General features: G+C 39.4%; 1 protein-coding gene across 3 annotated transcripts in view; it reads right to left on the bottom strand.

Annotated features, from left to right (window-relative positions):
- LOC146973295 (glutamate receptor ionotropic, delta-1-like) overlaps positions 1-16968 on the bottom strand; it is a 231372-nt gene that overhangs the window by 7038 nt on the left and 207366 nt on the right. For all 3 annotated transcript variants that reach the window (XM_085799680.1, XM_085799681.1, XM_085799682.1), the window contains exons 9-13: positions 13005-13106; positions 11621-11818; positions 9895-10225; positions 7336-7474; positions 1262-1457 (exon numbers count right to left, since the gene is read on the bottom strand). In XM_085799680.1, the coding sequence (XP_085655806.1) occupies positions 1262-1457; positions 7336-7474; positions 9895-10225; positions 11621-11818; positions 13005-13106 (966 nt within the window). The remainder of the gene's footprint in view (positions 1-1261; positions 1458-7335; positions 7475-9894; positions 10226-11620; positions 11819-13004; positions 13107-16968) is intronic.

Below are 16968 nucleotides of genomic sequence, written 5' to 3'. Positions count from 1 at the left end.
AGTGTGGCAAGAACAAACAGAGCTCAGTAAGGCTGTAAAATATTTGCAGAGAAATTAACATTATCATTTTTTTTCAGAGTACACACTGAATAACTTATGCAACTTTTTTTCTCTTTAACGAACATGATGTACAGTTGGATCCCTGTTTTTCCAGCTCTGTGTAGCATATTTTAAGAGACATGATCATGTGCTATTGCCTCGAGTGAAGACTCTGTCTGATATCCTACTGGAGCTTTGTTTGTTTTGGTCTGTGTTTGCCTGCACTTCTCCAGCTTCTTTCCGCTCCAGTGTAAGACCATGCTCTCAACTATATAGGGCTCTCAATTCCACTGACCTTTAATAAATAAACACATACTGTACTGGAGGAATCACATCCCCACCCATCTGTAAAACTCAGAGAAGTCAGAATGAGGAACATGCAAGGAACAGTAGATGATAATGTTAGCTAAAAAGAGCAACATAGTAATTCAGTAGCAGCAATATGAATTAAGTGTAAGTGTAAATAAAACACAGAAATAAGATATTTATTTATTGGCAGGCTGCCCCGCCCCCAAAGGCAACGGTTGGGGAAAAACTGCAGTTTAATGCTTTTAAAGTGCATATGTCTAGACTCCATTGTAGTTTGTTTAATTATGGATTCTTCAATCTGCTCTTTCAGAGTGGGTCTGTGTAGCCATGTGCGTGTTCTTATTTGTGTTTAAGGCAGATAGAGAGAAGAGGAAATGCATTAAAAGTTAATTTAGCAGCACAGCAGTTTGAGAGAATAATTAAACCCTCACTATTCACTAGATTAAAAATATCACTTTACTCACAGGCTGCTGTCAATCAGTGATGGAAATTATTGAACTAACTTTGAGTTGGTTCCTACCTGTATGTGTGACAGTAACAAGCTGGAGTTAATTATCATCAAGGCTGAGCTTATGTTTCATAGTATCATTTCTGTCGGAAGCTGAAGGTATAATTATAATGTTCATAAAATCTATTTAGAAGTAAACTAAAAGGAAGCCCTTCATTGTCTGCTTCTTACTACTGCAGTTCAACCTGTTCTGTTTTCTGTGGCTTAACAGAAACGGTGTGTTAAATACACTATAAAAAGACACAATTTGATTTCATCTGACCTGTTACCATTAGATAGGTCACTAACAGGGATATAAAGTTTTTGTTTGGTGTCTCTATGAATACGATAAAAATCCCTCCAGGCAACGCAAGATTGAAGGGCTCCAATAATATTTTATTTATGACGACCAAAATAAATACTTACCTTCTTGATTCCCTCAGATGGGCTGGAGACAGAGTGCTCAAAGCCGTTGTTCTTGTTGACCGTCTTCCAGAGCTCGGCAAATGTGTTGTCCTGCTCCAGAGGGTTTGTACCTTTGGCCCGGAAATATTCATACACGGCCGAGTCCCTCACTGTCCCGTAAACCACATCCACCTGCTTGGACAGATCCTGGAATGACCTGCAGTCAGGGTCACAGTAGAAAAGTAGTTCACCACATTTGACAGAAAACCGACAGGAAATAAGAAAAAAATAATAGATAGTATTTTTGCAGAGTAACAGAATAACATTTAATTTTGGCTCAATTATTGATTTTATTGATAATTATTGAATATGGATCTCGAAAGAACACCATGTACTCTGTCTTTTCTGCGTTATAAAACTAGTCTGTTAAAGAGTGACAGTTAAGCGGGCTGAAGAGGAGTCAGGCCGAGGTGGGCTGGAATATATACAAACATATCATCAGCAAACAAATGACATTAAGGGCCAATTATGTTATTTCTGTACATTGTAAACATCAATGGACTAAGGATAGTATCTGAAGTGGGTTGCCACAGGGATCTAAGATGGCTTCACAAGGAAACATTAACATCAACAGTCTGATGCGTGATTATTAATATAAAATCCTGATATACAGTCACTTTCAAAGTTTATATAAGACAGTACAAATTTGTCAGATCTTTTGTTTAAAATCTTTTGAAGGGCATAATCATGTTTTCCATCCTGTGTCTGTGATCTTAAAATGTTATAATACTTATCAAGATTCCCTAAACAATGTGTTTATATCTAATACAATTGCTTTTTCTCACATGCATGGACTGAATTACAAGGTTTTTGTCAACAAAGCTGTTACGCTTTTACTTTGTCAGCTTGTAAAATCACATCTGTGTCTTATTTCTCTACAAACATGATGCAAGAAGTTACAGACTTAGGAAACACTCCTCTCCACTGTTATTCATTAGCCACCTCAGCCTCCTGGCCTGCATCCTCGCATATACACATTTTTCACTCTGTTTAAAATTCACGCTTCAACTCCCTCCAGGTTCACTCCATCCAATCAGTAAGTCTAACATTACCACCTCCCCCTCCTATGCACCTAGGAGCAAATCACTAATCAGCATGCTCTTTATCAACCAAATTAGCTGCACCTGTAGTGTGCTACCTGCTGCTTGTGATGTTGATGCCAATGCTTTACCCGGCCACCACTTTTCCTTTGCACACACCTGCAACCTGAGAAATACTGACCAGTATGGGAGTGGGGGTTCATGCACCATGATTGGACATTAACCCCTAATGCAATCTGTACCAAACTCTAATCTACCTTTCATAAACATTACTTTATGCCTGAAAACTACTCTCTGATTGAACAACCTTCACTGCAGATGCTGTGTGAGCAATAAGAAATGAGATTCCTTGCAGCAGCCATATTTTATATGTAAAGGTAATTGCCAATTTTGTACAGCATCATTTTCGCTAAATGCCAATGTCCTTTTAATTAGAATTTGCTTCCAGCGTAATTTGAACGGCAGTCTACCCAGATTACTTACTTCCATGACTTGTATTGGAGTGATAAGTTTGATGTTACTGCATCTGTGCATTTTCTACATTTTTTTTTAGAAAATTATACTAGATATCCAGCAGGATGTTTACACAACTCGGATTATTTTCTCTCCCGCTCTCTGAAAAGTGAGAGAATCGAAAAGCTTATCTCAGGATGATGTTGTTGGACTAATTCAGAGATTTAATTAGAGGCCTGTATCTGGTGTTAACAGTGGTTGTTGTGGGGAAAAAAGCAAGCAAGACAGAAACAGAAACAATGCAATGGATATTTCATGGTCTACGGCTTATTTTGTTAGATTAAACCAAAAGCTTTACTGCACCAAGTAAAATGCTCAGTTGTAACGGCTTACTTTTATATCACTACACAAACACTGTGACCTGTGGTGCATTGTGGAACTATAGATCTGGGATGAATCAGTCCCATAAATATTTAGATCTACCAGCTGGAGTAAATAGAATAACTAAAAGAGGTGAAAGCCCCTGTATTGTAATGTAAAAAAAGAAAGAAAAAACAATAGACAGATGGCATATTTCAAAAATCAAAGATATGGTAATATTAAACCAACCACAAGTGGTTTTATCAGACAGTGACCGTTTGAAGTAGTAGTCACTGTCTTGTACTGAGGACATCTGCAACCCATTTTTAAGTGCCTTTTCATGTTTGACTTCGCTGTCTCATAGCAAAGCAACATACATTTTGATTCCTGATCAATACAGAGAGGTCCAACCAAGGCCTCTGTTCACCATCTATAAAAGCTGGACTATTATACGAAGCACAGCATCAATCAAGGGTACAAACCACTTCTCTCTCTCTCTCTCTCTGTAATGCAGAACCACAGACATAAACATGTGCAGAATTTTCTTCTTGTACGTATGCATGCCACTATTTTCCTCTGAGGTGTTCCAGGCAGAATCAAAGGCACTAAATTGCTGCCTGCACACTTGGTCATGGTCATGGTCATACTTAGCTTTACAAATGTAAAATCAGCTATAGCAGTAACAGTTAAAAACAAAAACAGGAGAGCTCAGCCAAAGACATCATTTAATTAGGATTAATTCATGTGATATCCTGGGGGACAAATAAAGTGAAGGAAACGTGACCTTCTCCCTGTTTTTCTCTCTCCGATTACAAAAGGAACATACAAATAGTTTTGGTTGGAAACTATTTCATCTCTGTGTCCCAAGGCTGAGGTTTTTTGTAAAGGCTTATTTATAGAGAGAGCAAACAAAGCCACGTAGTGTTTATACCGTATTTATTATAATTAACAAATGTTGGCTAAAGTAACCACTCTACCCCAGGTAAAAGTTGCTAATGGGTTCCAATGCACCAAACTAAGCAATGGTGCAAGAACACATTTAGGAATACAGACACGCAGGCAAACTCTGTCTTCAACTGACTTATAGGAGACAGAAAGTTGATTTCAGTAAGAAAAATCATAAAAAACATCTTGACACTTGACTGATTTTTTTTTTCCTGAGTCGAGCTGCACCTTAATCTATCTGGTTTTAAAGTTCAAGATATTCAAGACATATTTGGCAGAAACTTTCCAAGGTTTGGACATTGGATTTATGGGGGACAAACAGCAAATAATTTCTAGAGCAGGGAAGACATATTAAAAAAAAAAAATCATTTTAAGTTTAGAGATGTAGGCCTACAGCCTTTTCTGTCACACATGTCATATATTAGTAGAACTTTGGTGACCAGGTGTAAAACGTAACAATCACAGATGCCATGGTATTGACTATAGCGCAGATAATGGAGCCTACAGTACCATAGAACTGAACAGTGGGGGACTGTTAACCTGCCCTTCCTACTTCAATACAGCAGTACATCTTCTTCAAGTCGTTTGCCCCCCGGTTCAGACAGTCAAGCCTTTCTGCCCCAAACACAATGACTCCCACACAGCTTTTTAAAGCATTTTACCAATGACTTTACCTGCCATCACCATATCTAATCGCAACAGTCTTGCGGATGCTTTTCACATAAAGATTACTGTACTTTCCCTTACTGAAAGAACTCATTTCCAACTGTGTTTCCTGTCCCCTAATGGTGCTGTAGATGCCCCCCACATGAGTTGAAAATAACCCTTCCTCTTCCAAGTCAACCAGTGCTTCTCTGGACAATGAGAGAGGCAGCAATAGCTTTGCCCAAAACACCTAATTCACTGTATACATTTCCAGTGCCATCTGTCCTCTAGTGGTTCAGTTGATGGTGCAAATGCTGTTTCCAACCTCAGAGGAAGTGAAACCCCATAGAGAGAGAGAGAAAGAGAGAGACAGAGAGAGAGAGAGAGAAAGAGATGCTAATCTTCCATTTTACCTGATCTTAAGTTGAAAATGATGCAAAGGCAGCAAGTTTTCTTTCTTTGAAAGAAATTAAAACTTAGGACAATAATGGACAAATCCAGAGTTGCTTTTGCTGTGATTTATGTGGTAAATTACAACTGTGTGTGTGTGTGTGTGTGTGTGTGTGTGTGTGTGTGTGTGTGTGTTTTTTAAATAAACATTGACTTCGTAATAGAAAACCAATCATTGATGTTCCAGAGACTTGGCCACTTTTATCATGGTTAATGGCAGGGACTGCTGTCCACTGTCAGTTTATTGAATTATCAAGTGGACCACGAGCATGCTTTAAAAGAATGGAAGTGGCCATTTTTTCCTCTTTAAAGGCAAATAACCTGAGGTGTACTTCCTCGGGCCCCCTCCATTACGATACACACACACACACACACACACAAACATGACCCCAGGCATAAAAATATAGTTCCAGATTTTATCTGGGGAAAAAAAGTGACAAGTCCCCTGTGTGTCCATGACATTGTTTGCTTTCTGTCTTAGTTTGAATATTACAGGTAGGTGGGGGACTTACTTAGACTACTAGCAGCATAGTCGGGGTCACAAATGATGTTGCACAAATGTGTTCTCATCAGGTTTTACATTTAGAAGAGTATTTACTCGCACAGTTTATGTAATTAGGAATTGGAGCGGCAGAGTTAATTTGAATGCTGTGCTGCTAAGTAAGACCTGATGCTGGGCAATTTTAGAGGCGTCTCATGCACGTCAGGAAGGCAATGGAGTACCAGTTAATTAAACCAATAAACATGTTTTGGGGTTGCAATGATTTGCTTTTCTACTTGCAATAAAGGAATCTAGGTGTATGCAACTAAAATAAACTTTGTAGGTAGAATGATTAAGTCCAGCACTCATCTCACATTTTCCTCAAATAAACAAAAAGTGCATTTTTATTGCAGCTTGAAAGTTTATCACCTCTACAAAATCTCTCAGGGATGTACAGGATGCCTCAGAATTTATTGCTGAAATTATGTTCACATTTTCTGCACAATGAATTTAGATTGGCCAGAATGAATCCTACACAGACTACAAATTTTATAAAGCAGTTACAACTGAGAACAGCAGATAGGAACATGTTGGCCCTGTGTTTTCATTGTTCCAATTTAAAATTTGGTCACAGTGCACTTTCCTCTTTCCTCTAACTCCAAAATGTGATAAAGTTAGGTCTATTCCTTTCCCTAAACTGCATCCAATGTACTATGAGAAAGATTAATGTTGTAGTAATTGCCAATCTAAACATGAGGGAGACAGCGCGAGAGGTGGTCTCTTCACAGGTGAGCTGTGTGCTGCTCAGCATTCACTTCCCCTCCTCACATGTCCACATGCGACTATTTGTTCAACGGGAGACAGGCCCAATGTAATCGAATGCTTCTCTGCCCGCTCTTTGGGGAGAGACAGCACACCAAATTGGATTTACTGACAAATAACATTTGGACTGAGGACAGGCTAGTTGTTAGGCAGCAGGTCAAAAATTACAGAAAGGCATTCAGACCACTCTGTACCAAGTGCTGCTGATGAGAGATGCACATAAATGAACCCTCAGCCTGAGCTACAGCACCCGCTACTGTGGCTGAAATATTGGAAAACATAACATGTGCTACCTCAAGAAAACACTCCACACATAAAAAATAGATTGCACTGCAAGACACAGACACAGACACACACACACACACACACACAGACACACAGACACACAGACACAGACACACACAGACACACACACACACACACAAAAAATGACAACATGAAAGCATGCAGAAACCTTATAGCTTTACATCAAAGACTGTTCAGAGGTGTTTGGGAGCACTGCTGCATACAGTACAAGTTGTATCGAGCCTTTTGTGACTCCAGGTGGAGCTGCTTGAAATCTGATTGGTTGCCTCAAGTGACATCACTTGAACCAGTGTTTGTTGTGGCTGAGCAAATCAGGGTATGGAGGTAAAAATAAACAATAGTACGCAATGTGTATATTTATGCTCTATGGATTTTGATGATTTATTTAAACTGCCTGTGTGAAGTGTTTGAGGTTGTTGTTTGGAGGCTTTTGTTTGGAGTTTTCACAGGGAGTCAATTGAGTGCATTTCAGTGAGTAAGTAAAACAATTTCAAAAATGTAAATAATAATAATAATTGAAGACATTGATCTACCTGACAGCGTTGTCCATGCGTGACACCGTGAGGTAGGCAGCCAGGTTCGCTGTGTACGATGAACACACAATGAGGGTGAAGAGCCACCAGCTGCCCATGACAATACGCAGAGCCACGGAGCCCAAAATGGAGTCGCTGCCTATGGAGGCGCAAGAGGAAAAACACACTGGCATTAAAATGACACACAGGGAAACACACACCCACCACCTTCCTCCTCTAATACAACTATCTCTAATTTCTAATTTAGTGTTAATAGTGAAAATAATACAATGTGACAATCCCAGAAACAGATTATACACACAAGTTATGCATGTGACGTTGTTGTAATTCAGCCAAAATGTGTAGGAATGGCTTATTATCATCACTGTTTTGTATCCTGATCTTATTGTTTCAATTAGCGTTTATATTATGAGTGAGCCAAGAAAATTAAGCCCCCCTTTTTTTTAATCTTAAGAGCTTATGTTTTGAAATTCAGTATTATTTCTTGTATTTTCCCGTATCTACTTCTATGCAGAAGCAGATACGCCAACATGCTTTGTGTTTGTCTGTTAAGTAAATTGATTATTCTGGTGCAATATAGTCATAAATTATGAATAATAATTCCTCATGTTTCTTTACAGTGATAAAACCTTTTGTGCAATGTTTCCTTGAGCTCTGCTTTTGTCTTCAGAAATAAAAATGACTTCATAGGATGTTACACGGAGTGGTAAACACGGGTGAGTTAACTAGTGATTAGTGGTTAATCATATCACACACCATTGGTGGTGCTACAAGTTGTAATTTCTCACTTTACAGATAATGCTCATTTTTGCATGTTAACTCTGGAGCGGCTGGCTGCATGGATATGATGATTTTGTGTAATTGCACTATGTTTTCATCCCCTTTTTTCCAAAGAGCTCAGCTTATTGAAAACCATGTACTCTGAAATGTTCTTTCACAGTTTTATGTGTCTATTGCACATCCAATTCCATTTATTTCCAAGTGTAGTAATCATTAATATTCCTTCATCTCCCTGTCTTTTTTAATGTTCTTGGTTTCATATCTTTAATCCTTTCCTTTCCCTTGTTTTCTTTGAGGGCAAAAGGCTGGTTTGTCACATTAGCTTTGCTATCTTCACTTTTTCTCTGTCACACTGACTCTTTTTCTCCAAATATCCAAAAAAACAGTGTATGAGATGCATGAGAAAAATGTCTGCACACATTCAAATTTTGAAGAGTAAAGCCATAGAAATGTCATCTGTAAGATTCAGGAGTGTGAAATGTAATGAAAACATATTTGTCCGAAAGTGTCACAATCAACACAGCTGCACCCTCAGGACAGCTTGGGGGGGGGGACTGAGAGCCTTGTCAGATGCATAGCACTCCAGCATCAGTCATTTTTATTACATATGGCTTTGACTGATTTCTTAAGGTCATCAAATGCAAAATGTGTATGAAATTTCACTGGATCTTACCCCACTGCAAAGATCCACTATGGTGCAGTTCCTTTCATCTTTTGAAATAAATTGATTAAATTCTCTAATCATAAGAGAAGTGTGTTATTTCCTTCACTTCTAGACAGCATCAGATTATTTCCTACCTCTCCCTGACCTCCATATAGAACAAAAGAAAGGCAGTCCTTGTTTGAAAAAGGCAGTGAAGAGAGTCAGTCCATCTGTGGGTGGATAGTTTAATCTGCGCTGAACATACAACAAAACCCAGCCATGTGTTGGCATATCATTATGAAATCATAGGGGGGATATGGTTGCCAAGTGTATGCTCTCTGACAATGGCACACTAAGCATCAACAGTCAGATCCATATCAAAGTGACCCACGCCATCCGAAGAAAAAAAAAAAAAGCAATCCACTTGACTGGAACAAAAAGTGGCAACGTTGGAACGCGAGCCAGAGGAGAACAGGGAGAGAATAAAGGCAGAGAAAAGACATGGAATTTAGCTTCACTTGAGATACAGTGGGTGTTGGGTTAAAAAAGGCTCATAGGCAACATGCCAGACTTTGATAGATGCAGTTCAGGCTTTAACATCAGTTGCTGAAGTAGTCATTTATCCAAACCGGACATACCTGGATCTCCACCAGGCCTAAAGATGACATGTTCTCCTTGACAAGGGCACCTTTAGAAACTGCTAGGGTGGGCGTTGTGCCTCTCTAACTGGCTCACTACTGAATCAGCATTTGTTATATACTGCCATCCATGAGCGTTTTAATTAATGTGACTTTTTTTTTAAAATCTTCTATCCTTAATCCCCTCAAGTACTTTTCACTGTTTTAATTTCTGTTTTGTTCTGTCTTAATTTAGGGTTTCACATTTAAGAGCTGCACGGCTGTCACTTGGTGATCTGCCACGGAAGGCCAAGAGCGTTCAATAATTCAATAATACCACTGACATTAAATAATGCCACTGACTTTATCAGTTGAAGCACACCTTTTACAAAGAGAAGCATTAACTAGAAACAGTGTGGCTAACCTGCCAAGCCTCAGTTGTCCATTATATGCCAAATACATGATTATAACTGCCGTCCTTGCACATTGTTGTGGCCAGACTAAAACGGTATCACCCACCTTGTTGCACGAAAGCACCGTAGACAATCCAAATGGCGCTCTGAAGCGAAGTGGAGACAGAAGGTGGCGGATGGCCCCCTGCACTGTTCTGGCAGCGCACTGCCTGGATCCGCCTGAGGAGGAAGATCATGATGCCCACTACGGGGATGGCAGCGGCGATGCACGCCCACACTGCCAGGTCAAATGGTGCCAGCAAAGAGAAAATGTTGATCTTCTCCTCTGATTTGCGCATCAGGATCCCCACTGAGTAGTCCAGGTAGCGTTTGCTGAAATCCACCACACTCTCACGCTCGGGGGTGATGGTGATGGCTGAGATGGCCAAGTCAGCTCGCTGTGGGTGAAGAGCCACATGATTCCAACATTAGTGACCTCACTATTTAGGAGGTGAGGCTGGTTTACACTGTATGTGTCTCTGGCAACATCATGAAAGGAAGCTTAACTTTGAGGACCCTGTGATCATCGTGCTTGTGTCCCCAGCATGCAAACATTTCTGCTGTTGTTGTTTCCACAGGTAAAATACATTTGTTGTTCACATTTTCACTCCCAATAAAGCCTGTGAATATTCTCATTTGTCCAGGTCATCGTTATCCCCAAAGAAATTTAAATCAAATGCAACTGGACTTGGTTATTTGTCTAGGAAGACGTTTCATCTCTCATCCAATGAAGTGAAGTGATGAAGCCTCTTGGATGAGAGGTGAAACGTCTTCCTAGACAAATAACCAAGTCCAGTTGCGTCTGATTTCAATTTCTTTGGGGACTTCCAATAAAGGAGAAATCTATTCTTTTTTGGTAACACTACTGTAGTACTTTTCCTAAAGAGAATCAGTTCACATTTTCAAATTTAAAAATCAAACATCTCCCGACTCTTTACCCACACAGGCCTCTCTTCTAAGTAGCTTTCTGCTCTCAGTAAGAAGAAAACCCTTTGATTTTTTGGCACAATCATATTTCTTCAATGTCAAAACCAAACTCTGGCTTTGCCTTTTATAACTACTCTATCATCTACCCACTACATTGTTGACTTTGAAGCTAATAACCTGGGAGCTCATTAGATCTTCATGGAGGTTTAAACTCAAGAGCACTTTCTTTCTCATGTTGAATTTATGTGTGTACTGTGCGGGATTGTGCCACTTTATATTGGGAAATATGGTCATCAATGATTAATAGATGTAATATAGTTGATCTGAGGGTAACATAATTTTACAAGCATCTTTTCTTCCGCACAGTAAACATCAGTTCCTTAGGTATTTCAGTTAACACATACAGCCTAATGGCAGTAACCACACTGGAACTATTGTATTGCCATACAGGATTAAAAAAGAATCTGAAATTCCCTCAGACACTTGAACTTAGAAGCTTAGAATTATATGAATATTGTAGCTTTCACATTAAGATTAAGAATATAAATATTTAAAGAAATCTCTATATTTCATTTTCCCTACAATGTAATAAAAACATGTAAAGTGAAAATCCCATTATCATTATGACCGAGAATAGCCTCAAACTTTGTCAGTTTCCCTCCAGGAAGCAGAAATCAGATGTTCACCCAGGGGAGAAAGTGGATTTACAATTGTTGGCTGCAGAATGTTTTTTCTGATCTTTTCCATTTTACTAACCCTTATAATTGGGCTCCCATTTCAAAACAAGACAATGTGGCTTGAGTCCCAGAAATAGGATTTGGACAGACATCTGGACATTGATTGAGATAAAAAGAAAAGATGCTAACCTTTCCAATGAGTTCTCCAATCATGCCGTTCCAGGATCCATTAGGGAGAACTGAGCCATACTTCCCATCTGCAACTTGGTAGATGTCATACTTGAAGCCCAGGATCTTGGCGAGAGCATCCAACACATCAATTGAGAAACCCTTGTATCTCTTGGGTTGGCCCAGAATGTTTTCTGCCACCATCACAAAAGGCTCTTCCTGTTGAACGAATAATGCACATCTGGTCAAAGGGGCTTTAAAGAATTACAACATTGACATAATGATAATGTTGAGAAATGTGAGTGTGCGCTGGTTTTGTCCCTGAAGCTAAGATCTACCTTCAAAGTCAGTAAAAAGCATAAAAGTCAGTGTGTATTTAATCACAGGGATGTCATTTATCAAAATGCACCATAATCTCCTCGGGACCAGATCAGGCGACTGAGACGAGGACACATTCAGTCATCTTAAGAACTTCGGGGTGACACCTTCATGAAGAGCTTCGAAGGCGATCTAAGTTAAACTTCATCTTAATAAAACAGTTTCCTCAGCAACTGTTGACCTGTAACACATGGCACCATGGCAACTGCTATGGTTCATCAACGTGGAAATTGCCATTTTAAATTTATTGCACCCACACCATGGTTCTTCTTTATGGGTTGAAAGTGTCAGGGCAGAATTAAGTGGGTGAAGGAGGAGGAGAAAAAAAGAAGACAGGGAGAGCTAGCGAGAGGGAAGAGAAGGTGGGGGTTGTTAAAGTGGGCAGGGGGCAAATGACTTGATTAAGTGACACTGCCAGGAAAGAGCTGAGCAGAACTTATGTGAATAAATATGGTGCAGGTAAATCATGTGTGAAGAGGAGAAAAAGCAGAGAAAGTGGGAGGAGATGAGTGAGATGGAGAGGGGGAAGGGAAGAGTGGAAGAGTTTGTTTCAGAAAAGCTGCTGCAATGCACAGTAGGATTTATTTCTGGTTGGTCTTACCTACTATTCTCTTTTCCAGGAGAGAAAATGTCAGTGAACATGACCATATAAAGTAAATTAAATGAGGTCCAGTTGTCCAATATCCAGTATTGTTCCTCTTGGCTCTACATCCACCCGTGATAACAGCCCACTGAACCGAGTGTAACAGTTTGTATCTTGGGATGTATCTTTTACTGTATGTATGTTACTGTAAGCTCTTGAATAGTGAACACTATCTTTATTGACCTCAGAAGGTAGGAAACAGGTGTTTCTAACATGGTGCTGCTATTACAGACAGGAATTTATTTCCAGTGTTTATCAAGCCTATTAAATAATATTTTCTGCTTGTACTGACATTGTAATATGCTGCTGTGCTTGTTTTTCTTACTCAAATAATCGCCCACATAGGTCAGGCACTAATAGATTCAGTGCACTCTCACAACTCACCAGTAATGTTACAATCTTGAGTGTCACTCCCTGCATACCGCTCTCTATGCGATTCTCCTTAAGGCTACCATTCATGCCACGGGTGGAATCCCAAGTTGCCAGCTAAAAGAGAGGGAGAAAAAAACATATCCATGAGAAAAAGAAATGCAAAGGGGGGAATAGACACAGATGCTAGAGTCATCATTAAAACGTGACGTCCATTGCCAGTAGAGAGAAAGAACGGATACCATGCGGCAGCATAACAAACTCAAGTGAGGAAATCATCCCATTTGTCATTTTGTACCTACAGTAAGTTCACAATGATAATCAACCCCTGAGTAGCCAATGTCTGCATTAACATTTGAGCTGGTTTCCAAGACAACAACCATCGGCCATTAGAAAGACATTAGGACCCTCTGTTCAACCTCCAGCACTGAATGTAGAATGTACTGACACACTTTGTAAGCAGTTTACATTACGCTCTAATCATACAGATGGTGGTGGTGATAAGGATGATGAAGATGATAATGATGTTGAAGAAGAGATGCACGAGCAATAGTACAATTTTCTGTAATTACAACTTTAAGTGGACATCCGGCACATTATGTGAAAAGTGCAGAATAAAACACACACCACATTCAGGCATCAGTTTTAAATTTGTACCTCGTCTTTGAAACTCTCATTCCACACTGTCAACGTTCTGAGTTATGTCTCAGGTTGCAAAGTTGATGTTTGTTAAATTCTTAATCAGTGCTGCAAGCGGGACAAGGGTTCTCAAGGATCTGACACATCATTTGGAGTGGTCTTTGAGATTTGAACTGACAGGACAAGAATGGTGGCCCGAGGCCAAACAACAGGCCCTCTCTGGCCTCAGCACACCTCAGTCTCCCAGCGGCAGGAAGTTCATAGTACCTTTCCCACAGAAACACACTGTACTCCACAGCACAGAGGGACGCCATTAAAAAGAAATGATATTAAAAGATGTGCAATTAGTTTTAGATTAAATACAACAGAATACTTTTCAAACAACCCTTGATGAGATGCTTTTGGTAAACTATGTGCAAACATGTTAGTTCAGTGAAGTTCTCACGCTGCATGTCATTACTGCCACAGCTTGAGTTCAAACGGGTGCAGGAGAAACTGCAAACGTCTCAGTCTGGAACATTTTACAACCTGCTGAATCTTAATAGGCAGCTTACATGACTAACTTTCATCAGTGACGGGAGGTTGATACAAAATGCTAAAAGACTGTTGGACCCCAATAAGATAGCTCTGGACCTCCAATACAATATTAAGTAGAAAAAGTGGAGCAGAGATATTTTTAAACTTCAAGGTTTCATTACAAGTGCTCTTAACTTTGAACTTTGAGCTTCATGAAATATTGAGGATCCTTTGCTCATTTATTTGATTGGACGTACTGTAGGCAGTTGAGTTGAGTTCCTGAAACTATCAGAAAAGAAGAATATGAAAAATAAATGTGTTGTCCTGATGTTTTTTTTCTGTCTGTTCTTGTGATGATCCATTTGGTTACAGTCGGCATTGATGAGTAACACAAAATGAACAAAGATAAATGTCTGTCGCTGAAATAATTTGGAAAAGCAAACTTGAAATTACAAACGACTATACAATCAAGGGGAAAACAATTATTTCAGATATGCAAGTCAGAAACAAAGGCTTTCAACTGTGAATCAAATAGAAGATTGTGTGGCAGTGAAAGAGGCTCACAAAAACGTCAGAAGAATATTTCATTATCACTAAAATCTGTTGTTGGTCTCCAAACCCACTGCAGAGCATGTCATCCTCAAAATCCTCAGTCCTAACAGTCACCCTGAGTTGCTTCATATGCATAGCTTCAACTGAATTGTGTGTATAACCTGCCAGCTGGTGTGGGTGTGCATAAGCAGTTTTCTCCCTATGCAGGATATCACTTATGAAGTGTACCTCCTAAGGGTCTTTATGTAGGAACTGTGAGCATGTCAATGTTGTTTATTGTAAATATAATGCGGGGTCATGCCGTATGTATTTACCTACTGCACTTTGCTCAGCAACATGTAAAATGAGATGACAGTTAATCTTGAGTCATATGTGGGTATAATGAATGCAGCTCTGTAGGCAAGTACTGCATTACAATCTAATTGAAAGAAAAAAAGAAAAAAAAACAGCTTGTATACTTGTTCATCTGTGTATCCAGATGTATGTGACCGTGTCTGTGTGTCTGTGCGTGCCCGAGTGTGAGTGAGGCGAAATGTCAGTCTGCGTTGCCCGCTTCACAGCTATTTTCTCCATGAGCAGCTTCGTCCTCACTGGAGAACGCCAAGCAATCTCTGCTCTGTAAACTGAAGAACACTAAAGAGGAACACTTCTACTTCACAGAGCTTTGCACATCGAGACACCATCGGGAAGGTCACAAACAATACACAGAGTGGAGCCACACCTCCTGCATATGAACGAGCAACACTCGACTGGACACTCTGTGCTCTTTGATTACCAGCTCTGAAAATGTCACTTGTGGATGAATAATTGCTTTACAACCAAATGTAAACAAATTATACACTCATCTTGCTCCAACAAATAAGGAAATTAATTTGAGATTTTCAAGGACAACACAGTGAAACAGGATACGTATTTATGCTGAGGAAGGATGTATTATATAAAAAAAAATATTCTTAACGAAACATGAAAGAAAAACTTATTTTTGTTGCTTGACGCCAAATCTTAAAAAAAAAAAAAAAAAAAGGCTTTTCAAGCCCCTTTTCCTGCTTCCTTCCTGCTTCTTTCTTTGAAGTGTCAGCTCATTGAGGATTTAAGTTTTAGATCGTCTTCCTATAAATATGCATAGCAATCAGTCACCAGGAGTGTACCTACTGTACTGTAAGTGAGATCAAAACATCCAGTTGTTTCCCCCTTGTATCTGCAGTACAATGGAGAATATTGTGCTAATGACATTTTGCAATATCCTGTTCAAAAAGCCACAACAATAACAAGGCACCTCTTTACCTAATGGTTATGACCCTTAATACCTTAAAATAATCATCTGTAATGGGTCTGAGTAAATGCCAATGACCGTTTGAAAACAACAAAAGGATGGAAGTCAAATAGCCCTGGATTCTTTGCACCACAATTACATTGTCTCCTAAAAAAATGAAAAATACCAGGTTCCCTTTCATACAGCCATTTAAACTGCACCATTATAGATGTGTGACTATAGTTTGAGCAGCTATTGCAGCTATTCTACGTTTCCTATTCCTCTGCTTCTTTATATTGACAAGCCCATCATGCTACCGAGCTTCTTTATTGACCATCACTGCTTTGTTTGCTACACTAACTGTGTCTGTGTAAGTGTATGGAATATATATGTCATGTTCTAACTTCCTGTTATTTCCTGCTTGTGTATCTTCTACTGTGACTAAATGCACCCGGTATTTGTATTTTATAAATATTCATGCATAGGTGCACATGTGATTATATTGTGTTTGCTGCTACAGTATGTTTCAGGCTGGGGAGGCACCAGTGTGGTTATCTCTAATATAAACTGGCCATTTAGATCAGTCAAGACAGGAGACATCTTATCTGTCCTGATATACTAGAGATGAGCTGGGCAGACGCAGCATCAGTCCATTATTCTACGTGAGGCAGCAGCACCTTTTTTTTTTTTTACCACTATGTTCAACTCTGTAAAATACTAAAAAGCTGAAATATTGAGATGAGGGGGGAAAGAAATTAGGAAAAGGGAAAGAAACATGAAGAAAAGTTTATTTGTCTATTGAAATTAAATCAGAAGGAGAAGTGAAGAAAATAAAAAACTGAAAAAAAGTAAAGTTCACAATGATTCCATTTTCCTGTTTCTTTTTCTTTTTATTGTACATGTTACCTATGTATTGTTTTAAATGTGTCATAGTGCTTTGAAGAAAGGCCAAGGAGCGAGTCGGATCACTGCAGTATACAGGCAGGCAGAGTTATCCCCTATCTTAACGCCTGTTTCAGA

The sequence above is a fragment of the Trachurus japonicus genome, chromosome 15 (genome assembly GCF_045865225.1).
Source record: "Trachurus japonicus isolate A0001 chromosome 15, Traja_1.0".
In the NCBI taxonomy this organism is placed as follows: Eukaryota; Metazoa; Chordata; class Actinopteri; order Carangiformes; family Carangidae; genus Trachurus; species Trachurus japonicus.
Note: the sequence above shows the minus strand (reverse complement) of the source record. Positions and strands in the feature narration are given on the sequence as shown.